This window comes from Mus caroli, chromosome 19, assembly GCF_900094665.2.
Source record: "Mus caroli chromosome 19, CAROLI_EIJ_v1.1, whole genome shotgun sequence".
Taxonomy (NCBI): Eukaryota; Metazoa; Chordata; class Mammalia; order Rodentia; family Muridae; genus Mus; species Mus caroli.
Genome location: NC_034588.1, coordinates 34,181,008 through 34,205,530, shown reverse-complemented (window position 1 = coordinate 34,205,530; position 24,523 = coordinate 34,181,008). Strand labels below are relative to the sequence as shown.

Sequence of the window (24,523 nt, the reverse complement as noted above, 5' to 3'; positions counted from 1 at the left end):
TCTGTAGACCAGGCTGGCCTCAAACTCAGAAATCTACCTGCCTCTACCTCCCGAGTGCTGGGATTAAAGACGTGCGCCACCATGCCCGGCTTGGACTCAACTCTTGTTTTAAAAAAAACCTAATGTTTTTAAATAACAGCAGGTCTTCATGATATGTTATATTGGGATGAATTTTTGTTTAGTGATTCTTGTCCTGAGAATAACATATAAGTGGGGAAAATCATAAAAACAATGTTTATGAAAAAAATAAAAAGCAAGACTGAAAAGACTGTGATTATTTAAAATGTAGTAATTTTTAGTCCTCAATCATGAACGTAACAAAATGAGGTTTTGTCTACTGTATTCAATAACTCTTACTCTCTTTTAAAATGGCTAAATAACAGATCTTCTAGAGGTAAGCTTTATCCCAGAATGATGTCATAAGTTAAACTTGTCCTTGAGTGCTTCCAAAATTCATTAAACCTACAAATGTCACTGGTTTGATATATGCAAAGATTCAGTAATTTTGCCAATTCTAGTTTTCACTACAGCCAGATACATAACTGAGCGAAAAGAACATATATTGAGCTTTGGTCTGCTGCTATGCATTGTAATGCTAAATACTAGCCATGGTTGCCTGAGGGATGAGAGAGCACATAAAGTGATACTCTGTTCAGTTCCCAGGCTTGGAGTCTGAGGAGAGCACAGGGGAAAAGGAGGAAAAAGCAGAGAGAGGAGAAGACACCATGGGGTAAGTGAATAATGAAAACATGGCCATGAGGGCTGGCCAGTTGGAGTTAAGAGCTGCCCAGATGGAACATGGCAAGTTGTAACTCAGGGTCATTGATGGGAAAGTAGATTCCAATAGCTTAGAGGATAGCTGCCTGCTCATCTCTAGTGCATTAAAGGCTTATTAAAAAATATAAAAGTCGTGTGTCTTTCATCTGGGAACTGAATGATCTAAGGCAGGGTAGAAGCCCCTGATAGAGATTAAATATTTACTATGACAAATACACCAGCTCAAGACCCAGAGGACTTAGACCTGAAAAATCCGTTTAAAACTGTCAAGACGGAAAACGCAGCCAGAAGCAGAACCAAGTAAGACTCCAGAAAGAAAGATGTCTCAATAAAACAAAACAAAACGGCCCAGGTCACCTCTTAGGTTAGGACTGCTTGTCTCTGACCGGTTTTGATACCAACCTTAGAGTCACTATCAGGGACTGGCATCTGTAGTTGGGTCTTCTGACTGAAAGCATGATATGAAAAAAGAGACCAACAGAGGTATAATGTCATGAGATGGGATCTGGTCAGGGTTTTGGATAGACTAAGGTGGCTGAGATCTAATTTATTCTAGATAAAGAATAACAGAGGCTCAACTAGGCAGGTGGATCTCTGTAAGTTCAAGGTCAGCCTTGTCTACAGAGTGAGTTCTAGGACAGTTAGGCTACACAAAGAAACCCTATCTTTAAAAAAACAAAACAAAAATAACAGAGGCTTGGGAAACAGGGTAGACTGAATAAAAAGGGTTAGAAGAAAAATTAAAAGTGTGGGAAAGAGATGAGAAGCTAAGGAGTTAGGGCAACAGCTATGTGCACCACAAACTGAGATATAACTATTTTGTAATGTAGCAAGGCATGGGCCAAGCAGTTTGGTAAGAGTCTATGGAATGTCTCTCCTTACCTGTAGTCTGTTCAGGCTAACAGAAAGTGATGTGAAATTATGTATCTTGCCTCTTTGTCTCTGCTAACTTTGTTAAGCTTTAGCTATTTGGATAAACTAAGTCATATAAGAAACTGTGATATTCTATAATGATGCACTATAAAAAGACCAAAAAAAAAAAATAAGACTATCAATCTCTCTATGGGCTATGTTTATGACTTGAAGTTTTATTTTGGTATTAAAATAGATTTAATTCAAGGATTGTAATTTTAAGGCTATAATTAAGGTATGCAGGTTAGCAGTCACTTTTAAAAAGATCAAATTCTTTGACATGCTTAGAACTGTGCCTGTTTTCATACTAAGAGCAAATGTAATTCAGGGCCGAGGATAAGCTTCATTTAACCTGCTGTATATTGTTTCAGTGTTAAGCCTAAAATAAGTAGCTAAAAACAAGTACAGTTTACTTAAAGTCAGATACACTTACTAGATGGCCCTCAAAAATTCTTCAGAGATTCGCATTGAATATGGCATTTAAAGTGTTCAATGAAAAAAAGCTTCCAGTGATAGACTAAAGTGATAGTTCCTATCAGCATTCCAAAGATCTCCTCCAAAGACAATGACTCCACCTGGAGTTTGGTAATGCTAACCACTGAGCGAAACTTCCCCATGCCTCACCTGCCTCCAGGACCCTGCCAAAACTGGGCAAACAACACACTGAAGGTCTGAAGGTTCCTCTTTGCCTTACCAAAATATGCCAGTTCCTCACCCACAGGAAAGTCTCTTGGATCTTTTGGACCTAGCAGCTGAAGGCTGCTGCTGCTGCCCTGCGTGGCAAAGAGTAATAACCCTGCTGTGTGACTGCTGCAAACTAAAGTCACTAGACTGAAATTTCCCAGGAGGAGCCCAGGATTAGCCATTGGTCCAGGTAGCTGGTCTCTGTTGTTTTACAGAGGTCCTCTGGTTTATACTTCCTTCTCAGATCCATCCTTCTCCAGTGGTGTGTAAATAGTTAACTATAGCTTACTTAGTAGCAGCCCAGTTTAGCAGCAGCTGCCTGGTGAGAGCATTCTGTATGTGAAAATCAGACCTTGTTTTTGTCTAGAGCTAATAGGCCTCCTAGTAAGAGAGGCAAACTCACAGAACAGGTTTCAATGTAGCTTTCTACTATTCTTCTATTTAAAAGACTTGCTTTGCAATGACTGCTCTCAGGAATCAACCAGCATGTCTCATGATAAATGACTGGAAGAAAACAAAAGCCCTAGGCAAGCTGTAAGGGTCTGAGAAAATAATTTTAAAAAAATAATAAAACCCAAAGGCAATGTTGACACCTCGAAGGCTCGGAGCCTTAACATATTAACCTGGAGCTCTGACTAGCTATTGATCTGGCTCCGGTAAGGCACTGACTACTGCGATAGTCACAAGCTCAACATTTTAATTTCCTTTGGTTGTTTTCTAAGTATAGAGTAAAAGGTGCTTTTCGCCATGGTAAAAACATCTCTGTCCGACTGTATAGACCCACCCCTGTGGACAGAGGAAGGTGTGTTAAAGCTTTTAACCCAAAAATCATTTTTGGGGTCCCTAAACTTTGACTATGACTCAAAGGTGTGGGTCTATTGCTTTTTCTACAATATGGATTTCTGTACAGATTACAAACAGTGGCAATGCTAACATAGCTCAAAACTTTTATCTCTTTTTTGTAAACTTTAAATTCCTGGAAGCTTCGGGACGTCGTGATTAGGATCTCCCTACCACAGGTCAAATGGACTGCAGATAAGTACTGCTGCCAACCAGAAGCCTCCGCTTCCCCACCTACTGCTCATTCCTGAGGTGGAAGTTTTAAATGTGAAGTGTTCCTCTCAGTTCCTAAAACTTAACTTCTGTCCCTAGTCTGTATCTGTCTCAGCAGATTTCCACTCCGCTGACAGACACCAGCCAGATATCAGCTGTGAACTACAAACTGTTCCAAACAGCTCCAAGCCCCAGACCTGCTGAGAGCTGATGTAAACCATCTTAGCCAATGTGACTGACTGTTCCATCTCTGCAGTTGGGTGGGTCAGCAAATCAGCTGCTTCTGATGAATAAACCCCTAGCCTTTGGCATTCCAGCCTTATCCTCAACCAAAGGCTGGAACGTTAGATCCAAAGGACACTGTGACCCTGCTGGGAAAGACCACAGGTCATCCTGACCACCCTACTGCTGTCAGTGTAGACTGTGTCTGCACCTGGATACATCACTCTCAGATCAAGCACGTCATGGGACAAGCTTAGTGTTAGGAACAGCTGGAGCCACTCTTGAGGCCGTAGGCACAGCAATGGCCGATGTCAACTCTAAAACTTAGGATGTCTAATAACCCAGTATTTATTTGCATTAGAAAATTCTACTGTGGGACTGGAAAGATGGCTCAGTGGTCAAGAGCACTGACGGCTCTTCCTAAGGTCCTGAGTTCGAGTCCCAGAAAATACATGGTGGCTCATAACCATCTGTAATGAGACATCTGACTCCCTCTTCTGGTGTGCCTGAAGACAGCTACATATAACAATAAATAAATCTTTGGGCTAGAACAAGTGGGGCTAGAGCAAACAGAGGTCCTGAGTTCAATTCCCAGCAACCAAATGAAGGCTCACAACCATCTGTACAGCTACAGTGTACTCATATATACATAAAATAAATAAATAAATCTTTAAAAAAAAGAAAAAGAAAATTATATTGCACACTTAAAAGAACAGGTCTGCCACTACACGTGCCTGAGGTAGTCCTACAGCATGACAGGGAGTTTGATATGCTTTACACAGAGCAAGGAGGTTACGGTAGGACTTCAGGGGAAAGTTGTTGTTCCTATGTAAACCATTCAGAAACCATTAGGGATAACTTGTCTGTGCTCTGGAAAAGCCACACAGAACGGGTGAAGGCCCTAAATGGAAAAACAAAATAACAAGCCACCCCACCTCCAGTGGTTCCCATTCTCGGGCTCTTCCTGACTAGTAATTCTGTCAGCTGTCACACACAGGGCCCACGGTGATCTTGCTCCTGTGCCTTGCCATTGCCCCCTGCATTATAAATGCTGTAACCAGATACATAAGCTCACCATTAGGAGCTCTTAAGCTGATGCTGATTAGGTCCCAATGTGAACAGGTACCCACCACAGAGTCTGGCTAACTTTACATTTGGAAGTTTAAGATCTCTTCACTTAAGAGGACTATAAAGGGAAATTAGACTTCCAAACCTTAAGGGCTGTCAGGAGTTACTTTTTCACTGCTGTTTCTGCTTCTGGAAACAAAAGCTTGTTTTGCATGAGAGGACCTGCAGCTTTCAGGAGAACAAATTGTAACTTTTGTTCTTTGCCTTTATAAACCCTTGACTGAGGTGGGTAGCCACTGCCTTGGGGAATTCCAGTCAGGCATGGAGACCTGACACCGGCATATGAATAAAAGCATCTCTGTTCTAATTTATTCATGGTCAGACTAGTGAATCTCTAAATGACCTCAGACCCATAACAACTCATACTTTGTTCGATGGTGGCCTCTGTACCTGGGGTGAGCAGATGCTGTTGTGTGTTACATCTTCCCAGGAAAAGTTTTGTCACATAACACATGGCCTCGTGACTAGCATGCACTCATGAATCGCACGGACTCACGTATTGCAGGGATTCACTTATCACATGCACTCATGCACTGCATAAGCTCATAGACACCACTGGCTTCTTCTCACAGTGTGTTGTGGTGTGCTGTTGTTGACAGTGTGTTGTGATGTGCTGTTGTTGACAGTGTGTTGTGGTGTGCTGTTGTTGACAGTGTGTTGTGGTGTGCTGTTGTTGACAGTGTGTTGTGGTGTGCTGTTGTTGAAAGAGCGTTCAGGAAGAGCGTGACGTGACGTCTTCAGAGTACACAGTGTAACAACTACTAGCTTCTGAGACTATGCATCGTGCTACTCTTTCATATAATCCTCACAAAGGAACCGTGTCAGCCATGCTCTCATTAGCATCAGTTTTCAGGGGAAAGACCTCAGAGAGGGTCCCAAAGCACCGCCCTTCCCAAGGATGTAGTTCCTACTGACTTTCATAATCGGTTCCAGAAAGTCCTGTCTCACCAAAACAGTTAATGTTCCCTTCAGACTTTATGTTTCCACAGACTACAAATATATCAAGGGCAATGTCAAAATAATTATAAGTTCAATACTTATTTTCCCTGGGAAAAATAAGCCTGCCGGAAACTCATCCTTTTCTAATTTACATACTAACTTTAGCTTGTATCTACTTACAGACATGGTTACATAATCGCTGATGTTTGCCTTAGTCTGAGAAGGAAGTAAGCAAGGCAATCAAATGAAAAGAGGAAATGTATTCTAATTACGAGAGAACTGATATCCCAGGCAGCAATGCTAAACACACAGGAAAACAAGCAGCGTTTGTGTGTTGCTAATGAGAAGGCACTAGTTACGGCATGCATGCGGTAATCATTTCACTTTGAAGATCTGTAGGTGAGTTTTACATACACATTAATCAGGTAAGTTGCTCTACAAACTTTTGTGCATATAATGAAGTTGACCTGTCAGCATTAAAATAATGAGCTTTAGCAGTGTGTTAAATTGGCAAATTTAGCAAAAAGCCAACTTTAGACAGGGTTCTTTGCTCTACAGCACTGGTTCTCAAACTTTAAGCAACAATAATAATAATATTAAAATTTAAGCGGTACATAAAAATGCAGATTTTAAGCTACAGAAATTTTAGGTCTACAGCATGCACTGATTCTGAACAAATAACAAGTCATCTTTCTTCAGATGATTCTGGTTTAGAAAGAAGTAAAATGCCTATTTCTTCACAAATAACAGAACATTACAGAGAATACATAACTCAGAGGATGCTCTGAAAGGATTTAAGTCACTATGTTCTAACATAATTCATGCAGCCAAACTAAATTCCTTAAGGAATGAAGGCTCACATCTGACAGCTAATTAAATATATTTTATTCCCTAAGAAGTGAATAGTAGACCAAGGTAAAAACCCACCTAATGGTCACAATTTAACTGCATATAAACCTCTGATGGCTTCTTTTAAATTTTCAATGATTAACAAAGCATCAATTTCTTAAATAGGAGAACTGAATTAAAGCACTGCTTATTTTTTACATCAACTACTTTATTTTTCTTGCCTTTTTTTTCTTTTAGAGATAGAGTCTATGTGGCTTAGTAATCAGATACATTTCTAATTACTAATCTCCCTACACCTGGGGCTGCAGGCAAGTATCATCACTTACACTTCAGAAATAAATGCATACTATTCAGGTATCATTAAAAAGTTTCCAAAGAAAGGTACTGACTGACTCAGCAACATGTTTCAAATTAATGCTAATACAGTGGAACTCAGACCTTGTTTGTTAGTGGAAGCTGAGCTTCTAGTGGAGAGGAGATTGGACATTCCCACTAAATACACAAGTAAAGACACCGGCAAACTCAGCCTCCTAAGCTAAGCAACCCAACAGAGCCTATACTTAGTGAGCAGAGAGCTGTGCTAACGCGGAAACTCATTCTTCAGACTGGGCTTGACTTTAGATGACCACCAAACGCTTCCTAGAAGTAACCTGCAATAGATTTTGTTTTGATTGGGATAATGTCACCATCATATTTACTTTCTTAACTATTTTCCATAATCTTTCAAAGTATATATAGATATAATGGAAAACATGTAAAAGTCACAGAATCAAGACAAAATTCATCTAAAATCTAGCAGAAAGGCCAATCAATAGCAACACAATCCTAAAAAATCATAGAATGCATGCTACTTTCATCATAGTTCATACTATACTACTGTTTGTTTGTTTTGTTTTTTGAGACAAGATTTCTCTGTGTAACAGAGTCCTGGCTGTCCTGGACTGGCTTTGTAGACCAGGCTAGTCTTGAACTCATAGACCTCTGCCTGCTTCTGCCTCAACAGTGCTGGGATTAAAGGTGTTTGCCACCATGTCCAGCTTGTTATATTACTCTTATATGAATTACATTCAGTAAGTAACATAAATTTTATTCATTAGCAACCTACATTTAAAAGTTAATTAATTAAACATTAATAATAAAACTGGGCTGTAAGGATATAACCTTGCATTTTTAATATAATTCTTCCAGGTCACATAAAAGAAAAGATAAAGCAAATGATTCTACGCTTGATGCTAAAGTTCCCTCTACAGTTTTCAATCAAGAAAATAAATGTAAGTCACAAAAACTGAACCAAAAAAGGGCAAAGGAAGTCCTGAGTCTGCTTCCCAGCACCCAGATAGAGACGCACAACTACGTGTAACCCAGTGCCAGGGACCCCTACACTCTTTGCTGGTCTCTGCCCACACTGCAGACATGAGATGCACTTACATACGTGTAGGCAAAACACTCATACACATAAAATCAAGATGGTAGACAGCATGTTTGTTTTACATCCTAATACACCGACAAAACAGAAAGTACCAAAATCTTTAAAAAAGAAATCAGCCCTAAAAAGATGAATCGTAACCCCATGACTAGCTCCATCCTGCTGTGTCAAGGAGAACCCTGAGCAATGCAATATATACATAAATAAAGAGATACAAGGGGCATACTTATTCCAAAGACAGAAACGGGAAAGCATCAGGAATCATGAAAGGGGAGACAGAGGAGCTGATAACAATCGGGAGCCCAAAGGCTAGGCAAAGAAACGTGGGTAACAGCCTGCAGTTCCAACCCTGGCTTTCTGGATATGAGGAGCCAAAGCCAAAAGCTTATGGTAAGCTGGGCATTCTAGGGTAAACCAGCAGTGCTGGCCGCAGAACGAGCCCACAGCTCTCACATGCCCTAACCCCAAGACTCACACATTTGACAGCCACAGCAAGGCAGGCTGGCACTGGAAAAGAAATCCATTTTGTCCCCTGTATCTTGGGAGTGCTCCAGCCACTCACTACCTTGAGAGGGGTACTGTTGAGACGGAGCTAGGTGAGGGAGGGATGAGTGTGATCTAAACACGTGACCTACATACATGCATCACTATGTCATATGAAACCCGTTATTTTCAACCATTTGGGGCAGCTCCTCACAACAGAAGTGGGATCTGGCGGAGGGAATACTGGGTTGCTTTGTTGCTGTTGCTTTTCATTTCAAACAAAGGAGATGGTTGGGAGTACTTCTTAGGTTCCCCGTGAACCTGCACTCAGCTGTATCCTACACAACGGGATGATGTGCAAGCCTGAGTCATCTAGGAAGCAGGAACCTCTATGGAGAGAATGCCTCCATCAGACTGGGCCCTATGCAAGGCTATAGGGCATTTTTCTTACTGAGTGACTGGTCTGTGGGGGTCCAGCCCACTGGGGGCGCCATCAGGTGGTTCCACAGGGTATAAGAAAAGCAGCTGCACAAACCACAAGAAGCAAGCCTGTACGCGGTGTTCCTCCATGGCTCTGCTTCAGTTTCTGCCTTTGGGGTCCTGCCTGACATCCCCTCATGATGGGTTGTAATCCTATCCCAGTGGCTTTGGTTGTGCCATTTATCACAGCAGTAGAAATCAAACTGGGATACAGCATTGATAAGTTTCATCCTATTTTCATAAAAACTCCATTTCTAAAATATTAACCTTGCTATACTGAATAAGAGCGTTCCCCCAGCCACTGTCCTCTGCAGTCAAGTGAAAAGCCCAGCATTCCAGTCAATCCTCGGTCAAATGTCCTTACTATGTCCTTAGCATGTACGTTTCATCAGGGGAAGCTGAAGGTGTGGATGCTCTAAGTATGTGCTGATCTGAGCAGTGTTCCTGTTGTGCTTTTAATCTCTTGTCTAAAAAATTATCAAAAGCCAGGTGGTGATGCACACCATTAATCACAACACTCAGGAGGTGGAGGCAGCTGGATCTCTGAGTTTGAGGCTAGCCTGGTCTACAGCAAGTTCCAGGAAAGACAGGTTACACAGAGACCAAGCCTCAAAAAACCAAAATGAATGAATGAATGAATATAAAAAAAGCATCTAATAGTTCCTTAGACTTTGCAAACTAGAAAAGGTTATATTGACCTTCACACAGGCTCCTTTTAAAGTTTATTTCTACTGTTAATTTGAGGGGTCTGCTTTGCTTTTAATAGAAAATTATAGTTATTTTAGTTAAAAAGTACAATGAATTAAAATCTCAATCAACTTCAGTTAGTTCTTTATCAAATGACTTATAATTATTTGATAATAAGTAGACATATGAAAATTAAAAGATTGTTTTAAACAAGGAAGCATCCAAAAACTAAATTGTAAAATGTACTTTAGAAAGTAAACTTACAATTTTTGAAATTGTTTATTACTTACAGGCAAATGGGTAAACACTTGAAAGATGCTCCTCAGAAAATTAATAAGATCCATTAAATAACCACTTGCTCTCCCATCCGACTCAGCCATGGTCCAGTCATAATCAGCCAGCTGAACAAATTCATCAATTTTTTGATTGAGTTTGGTATATATTTCTCCTTCTGCTGCATGTCGAGCATCCTGAGAGAGGATAAAACACCAGCAGTAAGAAACAATAACAGAAGCAAGTGTCCTTAAATTTTTAAATTTTACTTGAAATTTTTCATTGGTTTAACATGATAATCATTTATTCAAAATGCAGGAAAGGTGTAGTTTTTTCTGGGTGCCGCAAAGCTGACCTGACTAGCTGTCCCGTCAGCCTTCCCTTCTGCTCTTACTAACGGGCCTTTAAGAGACATGTCTTAGTTTCCCTTCCTGTGCCTGTGACAAAATGCCCTGACCAAAGCAACCTAAGGGAGAATGGGTTTATTCTGGCTCACAAAGCAAGGATATAGTTAGTTAGCTCATCATGGTGGGGAAGCCGCAAAGGCTGGAGATGGCCACATCTCATCCACAGAGAAAGCACACACACGATGCCTAACCCTGCTCAGCAAGCTTTCTACTCCTATATAATCTCAGATCCAGCCAGACAAATGTGCCACCCACAGCTCCGTCCTTCCTCAATTGCACAGACAAGATGACACCCCCAAAGCATGCCCAGTGCTCCATCTCCCAGATGATCCTGGATTCTGTGCAGCTGACAATACTGACCATCATGCTTGTCCTCCTCGCAGCTTATGAGAATGACCCTTATAAAGAACAAAGGCCAGAAAGCAGAGGTTGCTGAGAATGCAGGGAGCACACAGATTCACTAAGGGAACGTAAGCTGGACTATCACTGAGAAAACGGAATAGAGTTGTCGTTCTGTGCCCCCGGAGAATGGGTTTCAGAATCGTCCTCCTATTATAAGTACTAAATGCAGGTCCTTTATAAAGTGGTATAGCATTTGCTTATAACTTATATACATTCTCCTGTATACTCTGTCATCTCTATAGTAATTATAATATATAACGCAATGTAAATGCATGCAAATAAACTCCAGCCACATTTTCAGAGATATCTTTATTTGACCTAAGCGAGGGAGGGCTTCTCCAGTGCAAAAGTGCCTTTCTCTGTGTAGAGTCAAAACATTTAGGACTTTTTTTTTTTTTAATGAAAAGGATACCTGCAGTGATAGATTATAATTGTGTCCCATAAATGGATAACCAAAAATGGAAAAGAAAATCCTGGAAAACAATATGCCCAGGGGCATCTTTTTAAAACTCTAATTTATGCTGGGTTCGGTGGCCCACATTTTTAATTCCAGTACTCAAGAGGCAGATCTGTGTGAGTTCGATGGCAGCCTGGTCTATACAGTGAGTTCCAGGTCGGCCAAGGATACATAGTGAGATCCTGTCTGAAGAAAACACAACAAAAACAATCAAACACAAGCACACCAGGAGAAACCTCTGACATACTCTTGGGAAACTGGAAGGCTGTATGTATGTCTTGGCCAGTGTGCATGCTCAGAAAGGCTTCAGAGGGTCTAAGCTCTTACCTATGACTAACCCTGAAGCAGGAAATGAAAGCTAAAGCAGAACTGTCTCCATATCTAAGGCAGGCCACAGCACACAGACAGAATCTCTTGCAAAAGACGGAGTTTAACCAGTCTAGGCTTTCTGGGAAATCTGTGTCTAACAGTTAGCTGACTATTAAGCTAAGCAAGTAGACTCCAATGGCCATACAAAGAAAACAGACTTACAAATCCAGTCCAGGAAAAAAAAAAAATGAAAGCAATAAAGTAGCAATGGGAAGAAGAACAAACCCAGGATGAGTGAGATACTGATTTCTAACGTTGCACATTACATCGTTTTAAATGTCTGCTTATCAACAAAAGCAATGCAACAGATAGAAAACTGTGCTTCCCCCTCCCCCAGAAGAAAAAGTAATCATTAGAAGAATCTTTGAGGAAGCCCAGAGACAAGACAAGGCTTACAAGACAAAACAATAAACTATTCGAAATGTGTCCAAAGAACAAAGGAAGCCTTAAAAATGTGGTTTAAAAAAATGAAGAAATTACCTCAGTAAGCAGAAAATATAAATAATCAAATTACTAAAATGTATTAAGCATGGTGGGAAAGACTCGTTAGAAAGGCTCAGTAGCAGATGGAGGAAATCGGTGATGAGCACTGTACAGCAACTAGACCTGCACAAACCTGCAGAACACTCCACTCAACAACAGCTGGCCACATATCACATCCTGAAAATATAAGAAGACAACTTAAAGGCCAAACACAGCTTTCACAGCTGTGGCCAGTTCTCAGGAACAGAGAAAGGCACCCGTAAGGCTTCCATAAGGGTCAAGTGCAGATGAACTGTTTAAAGATACAACCCTAGATGCACGAAGCTCTCTGACATCCTCTGAGAAGGTTCTCTGTGCAGTAGACAGCATTTAACTCAAAAACTCACAACGTAGGTAAGAGCTGAGTCTGGGGAGTCTCCAGCAATAAAGGGGCATCTGTCTCACACCCCTCTCCCACAAGGCTCAGGATCACCTGGGAAGAAGGGGCAGACAGATTTAAGAACAGAGGTTGGGAGACGATGGCTCAAAACACAAACGGAACAGTACCCACCAAGATGAAAGCTTCACTAAGGAAGAAAGTTTTCATCTGTCTTGCTCACTAACATTGCCTCGTGCACCTAGAACAGTACCTGGCACAGTGCTCGATAGACAAGCAGTTGGAAAACCGTATACTAGAGAGATCTGTAATGCAGTTCGTATACAAAAGTGCCACAAAGAGGTGGGAGGTGGGAGGTGGGGCGGGACCCTCTAGAAAGTCCCAGAGGCCTGGGAGGTGAGAAACCTTAGCCAAAAGTCCAACAGTGGGGACAGGGAACTCGGATGAGTCCACCTCCAGTAGATAGACAGGGCCTCAAGTGAAGGGATGGGGTTACTAACCCACAGTCAAACTTCCTGACGCAGAACTGTTTCGGTCTAAAAGAACTGCAGGAACAAAAATGGAGAAGAGACTGAAGGAAAGGAGATCCAGTAACTGGCGCAACTTGGGATCTGTCTCATAGGGGTAGCGGCCCCAAGGCCTGACACTATTACTGCTGCTATGATGTGCTTACAGACCGGAGCCTAGCATGGCTGTCCTCCGAGGGGCCCTACCAGGAGCTAAGGCAGACAGAGACAACTTACACCCAACCTGGACTGAAGTCAGGGACCCCTATGGTTGAATTAGGAGAAGGACTGAGGAAGCTGAAGGGGAAAGCGATCCCATAGGAAGAACAGCAGTCTCAACTAACCTGGACCCCTGGGAGCTCCCAGAGACTGAGCCACCAACCAGGCAGCATACATGGGCTGGTCCCCTGGCAGATATATAGCAGAGGACTGCCTGATCTGGCTTCTGTGGGAGAAGCTGTGCCTAATCCTGGAGAGACTTGAGGCCCCAGGGAAGGGGGAGACCTCAGGCAGGGGGAGAAGAGGGGGCACACACTCTTGGAGGCAAGAGGGAGGAGGAATGGGATGAGGAACTATATTTGGGGGGACTGGGAGGTGGGGCAATGGCTGGAATGTAAATAAGTACAATAATTAAAAAAGAAAAGAGCCATAGAATGAGTAAGTATAAACAAATAAGTATAGACCACATGTACAGTTAAAAGAGACCCCTGTGGGCCAGAACCATGCTTCACAGACCTTGAGCTCCTGGTGATATGGAAACAGGGGCCAGTGAAGAAGCACTGAAAGACCAGCTGCTGCCCCAGAGAAGCACTACAGAGTAACACAGTACCTCAGACAGCAGTGGCTTAACATGAGAATATTACTAAGTCCCCAGCGCACTTGGTCAGAGGACAGAGGGATGACCTTGCTCTAGAATGTCAGAGCTGTGCTGGGACATCTTTCACTCAGTCCCTGGCATCTGAGGTGGGTGAGCTCTCCACGTGCCTTGGCTTCTTCATGGTGTAACTAGGTTCCCCCACACCCTTGCCCGCTTGTTTTTTGGGGGTCCACATTTCAACTCTGTGCTCCAGGCTGGCTCAATCTCAAGCTCTCCCTCCTGGGATTAGGGGCTGGCACCTGCACACCGTGCTGGGGACTGGCCTTTTAACGGCAGCACAAGGCTGCCTGAGATGAGGTGGGAGGCCCCTGCTTTTCTGTCCTGTCAGAGTCTTACACTCTCTCCACTGTGCTCTTGATTCTTACTGTAAGCAAGCACAGTTCTGCCAAGCTCAGGAGATGCCAAACTTCCTCTACTGCCCCATGAGAGCACTGCCAAGAAATCAGTCTTCATTTAAAAAGGTGCCATCCCTGAAGATGAGCAAGATCACTCAGTAGCTAATGATGCTGTGTAAGATAGTTAATATATCACTGGATCAAGCTTTCTAAATTACACAATTTAACTCACTGACATCATTTGCAATTGAGCAATTACAAAATAACATTCTGGAAAGGAGCATTAGTAATTGGACAGAGGAGCCTTGTTTATTATGTATCAGCCATAACAGTAACACACACTCCTTTTTAACTTTTCTTGCTGTATCAGGGAGAGGCAGGCTGTCATATGCTTGTGACTCACAGAACTACACCATAGCACACCTTAACGATACGACCTGGAAGTCGCTTTTTCAGAGCAACATAAAAATGTTTATCAGTTTGCATTCTGCCCCAGTGTTCACCATCAGTCCCTTCTTTCATGTCTCATTACCTTGAGATTGGACCTCAGCAGATGAACACATCACAGAGTCATCCGGAACCACGGAGACCAGCACTGCCAGAGCACAGCCTGGAGCTAGCGCTCAGGACCTCACTAGCCTGCCACTCACCGAGCACGGGAACTCAGGAGACCTTATCCCTGCTTTCTACTCCATCCTCTACACACACTCACACCCCTGCCCGTGAGGTCCTTGCTTTCGGGACCTGCCCCTGATGCAGGTGAGAAGGGAAAGGGAGAAGTGCAGCCAAGTTCCCTTATCCTTGACTGGAAGAGACCAGTGATCTGCCACTAAGCAGTAACGCCGTCCGCAAAAGCTTCAAATCCAGTTCGAAGAGGCGCCTCCAAACGAAAATTTTTATTTAAAAAAAAAAAAAATGCTATTCTGGGGCTGGAGAGATGGCTCAGCAGTTAAGAGCATTGACTGTTCTTCCAGAGGACCTGAGTTCAATTCCCATTACAGGTGGCTCACAGCCATCTGTAATGGGATCCGATGCCCTCTTCCGCTTAGCCTAAAATCAGCTACAGTGTACTCATACAAAAAAAACAAAAACAAAAAAATGTATATATGTGTATATATATATATATATATATATATACACACATATATATATATGCTATTCCTTTTTTGTTGTTGTTGTTTGTTTGTTTTTTGAGATAGGGTTTTTCTGTGTAGCCCTGGCTGTTCTGGAACTCACTTTGTAGACCAGGCTGGCCTCGAACTCAGAAATCCGCCTGCCTCTGCCTCCTGAGTGCTGGGATTAAAGGTGTGTGCCACCACTGTCCAGCTCTGCTACTCTTTTAAGAGTCTACTTTAAATCCAGTTTTTAAATTAATGCTGTTTCCCTTTTAAAAAAAAAAAACTTGTAGTTTTATAACAATAAACCAAAGCAGGTTATTAGTTCACATTCTCTTAAAAATTTTTAAATTTGAGATGATTAAAATATCCACCAAAAGTTAAAGAACTAAATACCTAGACATTTTGAAGCTATGAAGAAAAAAAAATAAGTTTTAATCTGAAGGCAGAAAATACATGAAAATAAATCGCTTGCATCCTACTCAAATGAAGTAATGAAGTGTGGTGTCTGGGCTGGGCACAGGGATGCTGCGCACCTTGATGCCAGCACTAGGGCACACACAGCAAGCTGCCAGGGCTACACAGTGAGACCCTGTCTCACATACCAACAGCGTGTGCTTTCTGGACTTAGGGTTCAGAGAAGCGGTGACCAGGATCACTCTAGTTGTTTATTTCACTTCGATTTGGGGACAAGAACTAAGGAAAACTGAAGCACAGAGTATAACAGCTCACTACTCTGTCTCTGCTGCCAGCAAGAACTCTGGTGACACTGAGAAACCCTGCTTCTCCTACACTAAGTTAAAACAAACTTTTCTCACAACTTCTTTTAAATGAAGGGAAAAGCATATTTGAAGATGTTTGTTAACGCCTTCCGCAGAGTGTAATAGCAAGCTGAGTGCTCCGGGTAAAAACTCCTTGACTGCTGGGGAGGGAAGTACAAGGAACAGGAAAGACAACATTTGAACAGACGTCTCTAAGCACCAGGGGCTCTCAGCATTTTATAATCCAGACAAGTGAACAACTGCGAAGTACATGTGCCCCTGACCCAGCATGAAATGACACACTATTATATACTCTTCATTAAAATGTAAAGATTCAGCTTATAAAATAATAAGTTCCTCCTTTGCTTGTTAAAGAAACAGTGCCCTCTAGGGGCAGAAACGTAACTAGCATAACATACTGATCTCTACTTCAATGTAAAAAAAAAAAAAGCTCTCCTTCCATTCATTATCAGAGCTTCGCAACCAAAGACGTGAAACAGACCGACCTGAGGAACGGTTTAACGTACATAGGTTCCCGCACCTCCCGGACGGTAAGCACATGTGCTCTGAATAAAAGCTAAACGGTAACAGCTAAACACTGTTAGTAACCAGCTGTGACTCTCTGCACTGCCTAGTGTTCCTTCTTTAGCTCACAAGTATGTTTTGGACAACAGTCCTGGCTCCGACCACAGCTACCGGCTGGGCTGGGCTGCCCTAGAGCTATAGCTCCAAGGATGGCTCCTGAGGTTAAGCTGACTAGTAATTCCCGTTGCCCGCAGAGGATCTGGATCAGTCGGGGTGTGTGTTTGGAGCAGTGGCCAGGTGACCCCTCTAGTAGCAGGGGAGAGTCTAGAGTGGACACTTGGTCACCATGGAGAATGTAGAGATGAAGCCAAACTTGCGCAGATCACAGGTAACAGAGGAAGAGATTCTGGGTCCTTGAGGACTGTCTCGCCCCCACAGGCAGCTGAAGTCTGCCCAATCCTTGGACGTTTCTGTCACAATGAGCAAAAATGTTTCCCATCGTTTTAGTTTTTCTGTCGCTTTTTTTAGAATGGGCCTTGATTTGTTGCCTAAATTAGTCAATAACTGCTGGGCTGAAATGATCCTCCTGCCTCAGCATCCAGCACAGTCAGGACCACAGGTACAGTTAGCACACCCAGACTCGTTACTGTTTAAGAAAGCTTGAGTTGTTTTTCTTGTCTTTTTTTTTTTTTCCTTCTGCTCGGGTCACTAACACAAGTATCTTATTTGAAACACTTTATGAACACTCATTGACCAAAAAAAAAAAAAAAAAGGTTACATTAATTTTAATCATTGAGAACAATGGTTCTCTACCTTTCTAATGCCATGCCCCTTAAATACAGCTCCTCATACTGTGGTGACCCCCAGCCATAAAACTATTGTGTTGCTGCTTCATAGCTGTAGTTTTACTACTGCCATGAATTACCGGTAAGGTAAATACCTGATGCGCAGGCTATCAGATACGTGAGCCCAAAGGGACCCACAGGTTGAGAACCACTGGTTTAGCACAAAGGAGCAAAGCGAGGGTAAAGATGAAAGCGCCATAGCGCGTGCCCCCATTGCTAGTTTTTACGTTGACTCAAGAAACAATACACCATAGACCATTTGATCCGATTCTGAACTTTCTAGTTGGAATTCCAGGGCATACAGCAGCCAATTGATTATCGGATGGCACCACTGAGGCTCAAGACAGAGGGAAGCAGAGGAAGACTGCACAACACATCCCGATGTCAGTCATGAGGAAAGTGACAGTGGGACGGGCAGAGAGAGAGGGGCCACTTCAAAGTCATGCATTTTACTGGTCAGTCAGAGCGACAAGATTATGCTCCTTTCCTTAGTTAGTATATATAACGTAATCATTAAAAAGGGACAGACCGGGGCTGGTGAGATGGCTCAGTGGGTAAGAGCACCCGACTGCTCTTCCGAAGGTCCAGAGTTCAAATCCCAGCAACCACATGGTGGCTCACAACCATCCGTAANGAGATCTGNCGCCCTCTTCTGGNGTGTCTGAAGACAGCTACAGTGTACTTACATATAATAATAAATAAATAAATCTTAAAAAAAAAAAAAAAAGGGACAGACCTCAAATACTTAAAACATTTTGAACAATGCAATAAATCATCTGGAAATCGTGTATTTTATTTTTAATTTTAATTTTTTATTTGTTTATTGGTCTGTTGTGTTTGTTTGTTTGTTTTTGAGACAGGGTTTCCCTATATAGCCCTAGGTGCCCTGGAACTAGCTCCTCAGACCAGGCTGGCCTTGAACTCAGAGATCAGCCTGCCTCTGCCTCCCAAGTGCCGGGATCAAAGGCATTCATTTTAAACGCTAGGATGTTGCTTCTAATTGATCCCAGGCATGGGGACCTGAGTTCAAGTCCCCAGAATCCAGCAGAGTGGGTGCCACAGCATACATGTGCAATCCCAGAGTTCCTACACTGACGTGGAAAACAGAGCGTAACGCTCCCTTGTCTGAGGACAGCTGCTGGCCCAAGAGCTTCTGACAGTCGCCTGTCTCTGCCTCTGTAGGAGTGCTGGGATTAGACACACACTGCTGCCCCAGCTTCTTGTGGGTTCTGGGATCTGAGCGCAGGTGCTGATGTCATCTGGCATGAAACAGCCAATGGAGCAGTGAGGAAAGAACTGCTCTGAGTGTAGAGTGGGTGGCAGCCTCAACAGCCTGGGGCTCAGAGGGACAAAAGCAGAAGGAGGAGGAAGGCTGGCAGCACAGAACTTCATTGGAGCTGCCATGGGGTGAGCCACTCTGCACCATCATGTGGTCACCACCATGATGCCTGGCTTCATCTTAAGCCCAAAGCAATGAAGCCAATGAACCTTGGGTTGAACTGTGGAACTATAAGCCCCAAAATAAGCCTTTACTACCTCAGCTGATTCTCAGGGATCTAGCACAACAACCGAAAGCAAGCTAGCACAGCCGATGTCCCAGCTACAGCTCAAGATTACTAGGGTAAGAAAATGGGTTATAAAACACACGGGAAATTACTTAGTCTTGCATTCTTCTCAAGACCCCCTTAAGTGATGAATCTCAGTATATCCCAGGGCCTCAAACAGAACTCTCTCATCCAGACAAAGGAAAGACTTGCGTTTATTTTTCTTCAGATCAGAACCAGAAAGCAAACCTTGTAGTTCATTTTTAATTTCCAAGCACACAAATTCATGTACCATTATTAAACTAGGAAACATTAATGAAAATTCAGTTAGTCTAATTCTGCACTGCCATTTGTTGTCAAAACATGAACAAACTATATTACATAAAACCAATACTTTAAATAAAATCCTTAAATTGCCAAGAGGAACTCACAACTGACAGTCATCACAGGCAATGATTACCTGTGATGCTCAATGTTTAGGATATAATAAAAATTATCTTTAACTTCTTCGATTTCCTACAATAACTGAATGACAAGTTTTGGTCAGATTTTACATACCTTAAAAGTAGAAAGTCCATAAAGTCTTGTGGTGTGAACGGTTTCTTGAGAAATATTTGTAATGTTAGTTATAAAGTCCTCTAGGTATTTGCAAGCTTGTTCCAGGTGTGTTGTGTTTATGATAATTTGCACCAGCTAAAAGACACGGAAGCCACGGTAAATACAGGCCACACCTGTGCAGGACCACCTGATTTTAAAAAACTCAAATCATTACTTCCAGCCTGCCTCTGTACTAGTTCTGTATAATTCCAGCAAAACAGGATACAACTGATTTCAAAGGTCTGCCCTAAGTACTGCTTATGAACATTTATGTTGTCTTAAAAATATTTACATTTTATGAGCCCACAGCCAATTATATCTAAATGAATTTCTATGGCAATCTGTAGATCTCATACACTTAACAAGTACAAAATGAGGATCGCAACTGTCTGTGAAGTCTGAGGTCTCCGCCCTTCAAACCTCCAGCTGTCTACTATTCCCCAGGGAAACTTTTCCCTCATGTTTCTTCTTCTCTAAGATTTTTATACGTATGTCTTGTTTGCATGAGGTTTGTACACCATGAGCATTAGGCCAGAAAAGGGTGTCACCTGGATCTGGAGCTACGGATAGTGTTAGCTGTCATTTAGGTGCCTGGATATGAACCCAGGTCTTCTGCAAGAGCACCGAGTGCTCTTCACCACCTACCCATCTCTCCAGCTCCTCCCCCAGTTCTGTGAAACTCTACTCTACATTAATAAATTTTAAATGCAAAGCTAGCTCTACAGGATAATACTTTACAACAATTTATAATATTTATGTGCATGGGTGTTTTGTCTGCATGTGTGTCTGTGCAAGACGTGTGTAGTGTACCTGGGGCCCACAGAAGCCAGAAGTTACAGATGGCTGTGAGCTGCCTTGTGTGTGCTGAAAGCTAACCCAGGTCCAATGCAAACGCACAGTGTGCTCTTCCTGTGAGCCGCCTCTCCAGCCCCAATTCTTTCATAGTAAAACGTTTGGTTATTATTTCTTCTTACCTCTGTCAAACCTATATGAGGTTTTCTAATAAGGTTCAGTAAACAGCTACTCAGAATCCTGGTCAGCAGCAGATTGGTTGATTTCCTAAGCATGTCATCTATTTCTGTTGAGCTAAAAACAAATGTTCACACTGATAAAGCCTTCCATGAGTATAATTACTTAACACTCCCCATAATGTAATATAACTTACTCATTTTTCTGTCCTATCTCTTATATCATATATAAAGCTTGTATATCTCTCTATATAAACATATATATGTACATATATATTCTTTATAAATGGCAGTGACTCATTAAGCTACAAACTTCAATTTCATCTTAAAAGGGATCATTTAAGCAGAATGTTCATTTATGACATAATTTAAGTGTATCAAATCAGTCAAGTTAAAGAATGAGATACTTTGTATAAAGCATTACTATAACCCCGTTGTAGAACAGTCACTCTGTAAAGTACTTAGTACACAATCCTAACTAAAAGTTACTTTTAAAATATAAGACAAGAGACTTGGTGTGTAGCTCATGGTAAGTGCCTGCCTAGCTTATGAGGCCACACATAGACCAGAGCAAGTGCTAAGTGCTACATTCTGCAGCATCTCTGGTCCTTACCTGCTAATTCCAAGTAGAACTCCTACCCACAACTGTGACAACCAAAACTGTCTCTAAGCATTGCCAATTGTAGGGGGAGAGTAAGCAGCAAAGAAAACCAAGATTATCCCATTAGAACTCCTGCCTTAAACAAGGGTAAAATTTTATCAGCCTTTACATAAAGGTTAATTCCAAAATGCTAAATGCAGTGTGTTGAGTATGAATCTCTGTATTTTAAGAATCAGCATTTAGCTTAGACATAAGTATTTGTAAAAACATTCAAATTGTATGTATTACCAATGTACACAAGATTACAGCCATTAATGTTTCAGGAGTGAGTGCTACACAGTTAGGTGAAAGGTCATTGCTTCCGAAAGTTTCTTTTGAATGTCTTAATAACAGGTCAAGACCGATGGCTGCTCCTCCAGGGGACTCAAGTTCAATTCCCAGCACCCACATGGCGGCTCACAACTGCATGTAACTCTAGTTCCAGGGGACCCAATGCCCTCTTCTGGCCTTCTTAGGCACCAGGCATATACACTATGCAAAGATATACATGCAGGCAAAACAACCTTACTCACATAATAAAATAATAATAATAATAATAAATAGGGAAAGACTATATGGCAAAATATTTACTACTGTTAAATCTAGATGCTGAGGGCAAAGAACTTTCCTAACAAATCCTTTATAGTATATGTGTCTCAACACTAATATAACAGAAAGTTATAGAAATAAGACATAGTTAATAAAACTCAAATACAAAAGCCTTCCTAATGAGATAACAGTCCACTAAAGGGTGAGGGCCTAGAAATAAAGTTTTAATGTTTCCCAAAAAAGCAGATTTCATGTGAATAAGCTTACCTTCGGTGTAGCGACTCTGAAAATTTAAGACTGGCATAAATAAATTCTTTAACTTGAATATAAATAAGAGGCACGGACTGGGACATAGGAAACTTCTTTGGGAAAGATTGCTGTAAAAAGAGAAAGTTAATAACTGCATTTGAGATTTGTTTTTTTAGGAAATAATATTCTAGTCTCATATAAAGATTAAAAATGTAAGATGATTTCACAAGTAAATGTAAAAATTGTACAAAAACTCTATGGTTATATTTCTACATTATTTTTATGTGTTGTTTTACTTTTTAACTTTCATCTATTTTGTTAGGTAGGTAGGTAGCAGTTTTGAGACAGGATCTCACTAGGTAGCCTGCCTGGCTCAGACCTGTGGTCCTCCTGATTTTGCTTCCTAAGGGCTACAGTCACAGGCATGTGCTGCCACGTCTAGCCTATTTTTAATTTTAGAAAAATCCAGATTTCTTTTCAAAGCACAGCCATTGACAGGAGGTGGTGGTGCAAACCTTTAATCCCAGAACTCAGGAGGCAGAGTCAGGCGCATCTCAGTTTGAGGCTAGCCTGATCTACAGAGCGAGTTCCAGGACAGCAGGGCTATACAGAGAAACCCTGCCCCAGCAGGCAGACAGACAGACAAGCCACAGCCATTTAGTCCTCTGCTGAGATCATAGCACAGACTCTGTCAAGCACAGGCTGCCCCTGCCAACACTCTTTGTGTTCTAATGATATATGAACTCTGTAGGCAATCCGTTTGCTTCTTTCTATTCCTAAGAGTCAGGGTGGCCGGGAGAAGAAGAGGCCGGTTTCCCGGTTTCCCGGTTTCCTGACTCCGGGGCTTTTGCTTCGTTTTGCTTTGATATGTACTTACGTGCATGTGATGTGGAGTATGGATGTGTAGTGTATGCAACATATGTATGCAGATGTGTCTGTCTACACAGAGGCCAGAGGAGTACACCAAGTGTCCTGCCCCAACCCTCTCCACCTTATTCCCTTGAGAAAGGTTCTCTTATTGAATCTGGAGCAAGGCTGGCAGCCAGCAATCCTCCTGTCTCTGCAGCGCAACAGCACGGGGGTAAGAGACACACAGCTTCGTTTGGCTTTTGTGTGTGTGCATGGGGGTCTGAATTCAGATCCTCGTGTTTGTGCAGGAAACACTTTTTCCTTCTGAGCCATCTCCTGGGTAAGATTCCTTTTACTTAAGTTTCATTAGAGGCGTGATTCCAAGTTTACCCCAAGTTTCAGAATATATCTTACAGACATTTTCTGATCACTTTACCAATAAAGTATGGAGCAATGATGTACTTCTAAACTATTCTATTAGCCAATATTCACTAGAAAATTCTCAATTTCCAAATAGGAAAATTTCTCCAAGGTTTTAACCCCAAAGCACCCCACGTCTTACACTTTAGGAAGTCTGATCTACACTTCTGCCTTCATATTAACTGCAACCCTGCTGTGGCTGAGTACACGCCCACTAGCCCACCACCCAGGCCCGAGTTAGGTGCAGTCAGTGGTGCTTCCCGCCCTTCACGGAGCCTGGCTTCCTTGAAGGCCTGGTACAGCTGGCCTCTTCTGCTTCTGAAATGATCTCTCCTCCCTTGGGCCCAACCCCGGCTTTCCTTAAATTTCTCTACCTGCTCCACTTCTCATACTCATCCATTCTTTCATTATTGCTATTACTTATAGCTTCGCCCTAATAAGTCACAAAGAGCTGGAAAAACAAAGAAAAAATGAGAGATAAATAAAAATTTAAAAAGTGGTTGCTATACAAGCTATGATATTCTTTTTTAGATTTTGTATGTAGGTGAGAAATATGTACATGTCTGCATAAGTCTGAGGTTACTACATTTCCTGGTGCAAGTGTTAAGGACAACCTCGGGTGTCAATCCTTCCCTTCCACCATTGTTGTAAAGTATAATATTATTCTCCTTTAAGACCTGATTCTACCCAGAGATAACAGGTATGTGTGACTATGCATGTTTCTGTACATGTATGCATGCACATGTGGACTCACATGTTTTCCAAAGTGGCTTACATTTGTCATTTTGACTCTGAACTGCATATTCTTTCTTCCTGATGAAATCTACAACAGCTACTACCTTCAGAAATCTTGTTTTTAATACCAATAAACTCTTACAGAAACTCTGTGTGTGTGTATGTGTGTGTGTGTGTGTGTGTATGAGTGTGTGTATGTGTGTTTTCTTTTTTTTAAGCCACACAAAAAAAGATCTTTTACAGTGGCAAATGTGTCAAAGACATTCTCTCCCTAGAACATACTCATGCTGTCTAGTTTTAATGTTAACTTGACACAAGCTAGAGTCGTTTTAGAAGAGCGAACCTCAATAGAGAAAATGCCCCCTCCCCATCAGGTTGGCTTTGGGCATGCCTATAGTGCATTTTCTTGATTGATGATTGATGTAGGAGGGCTAAGCTCACTGGAAATGCTGCCACCAATGGGCTGATGGTCCTGGGTTCTGTAAGAAAGCAGGCTGAGCAAGCCATGAGGAGCAAGCCAGTAAGCAGCACCCCTCTCTGGACACAGCATCAGTTCCTGCCTACGGGTTTCTGTTCCTGCCCTGACTTCCTTCAATGATGG

At 42.1% G+C, this 24,523-nt stretch overlaps 1 protein-coding gene across 1 annotated transcript in view; it reads right to left on the bottom strand.

The window, feature by feature from the left end:
• The window catches only part of Exoc6 (exocyst complex component 6), a 128,503-nt gene that overhangs the window by 58,395 nt on the left and 45,585 nt on the right, over positions 1-24,523 (bottom strand). The window contains exons 15-18 of the mRNA XM_021151208.2: positions 21,937-22,046; positions 20,487-20,598; positions 19,474-19,608; positions 9,931-10,110 (exon numbers count right to left, since the gene is read on the bottom strand). Of these exons, the coding sequence (XP_021006867.1) occupies positions 9,931-10,110; positions 19,474-19,608; positions 20,487-20,598; positions 21,937-22,046 (537 nt within the window). The remainder of the gene's footprint in view (positions 1-9,930; positions 10,111-19,473; positions 19,609-20,486; positions 20,599-21,936; positions 22,047-24,523) is intronic.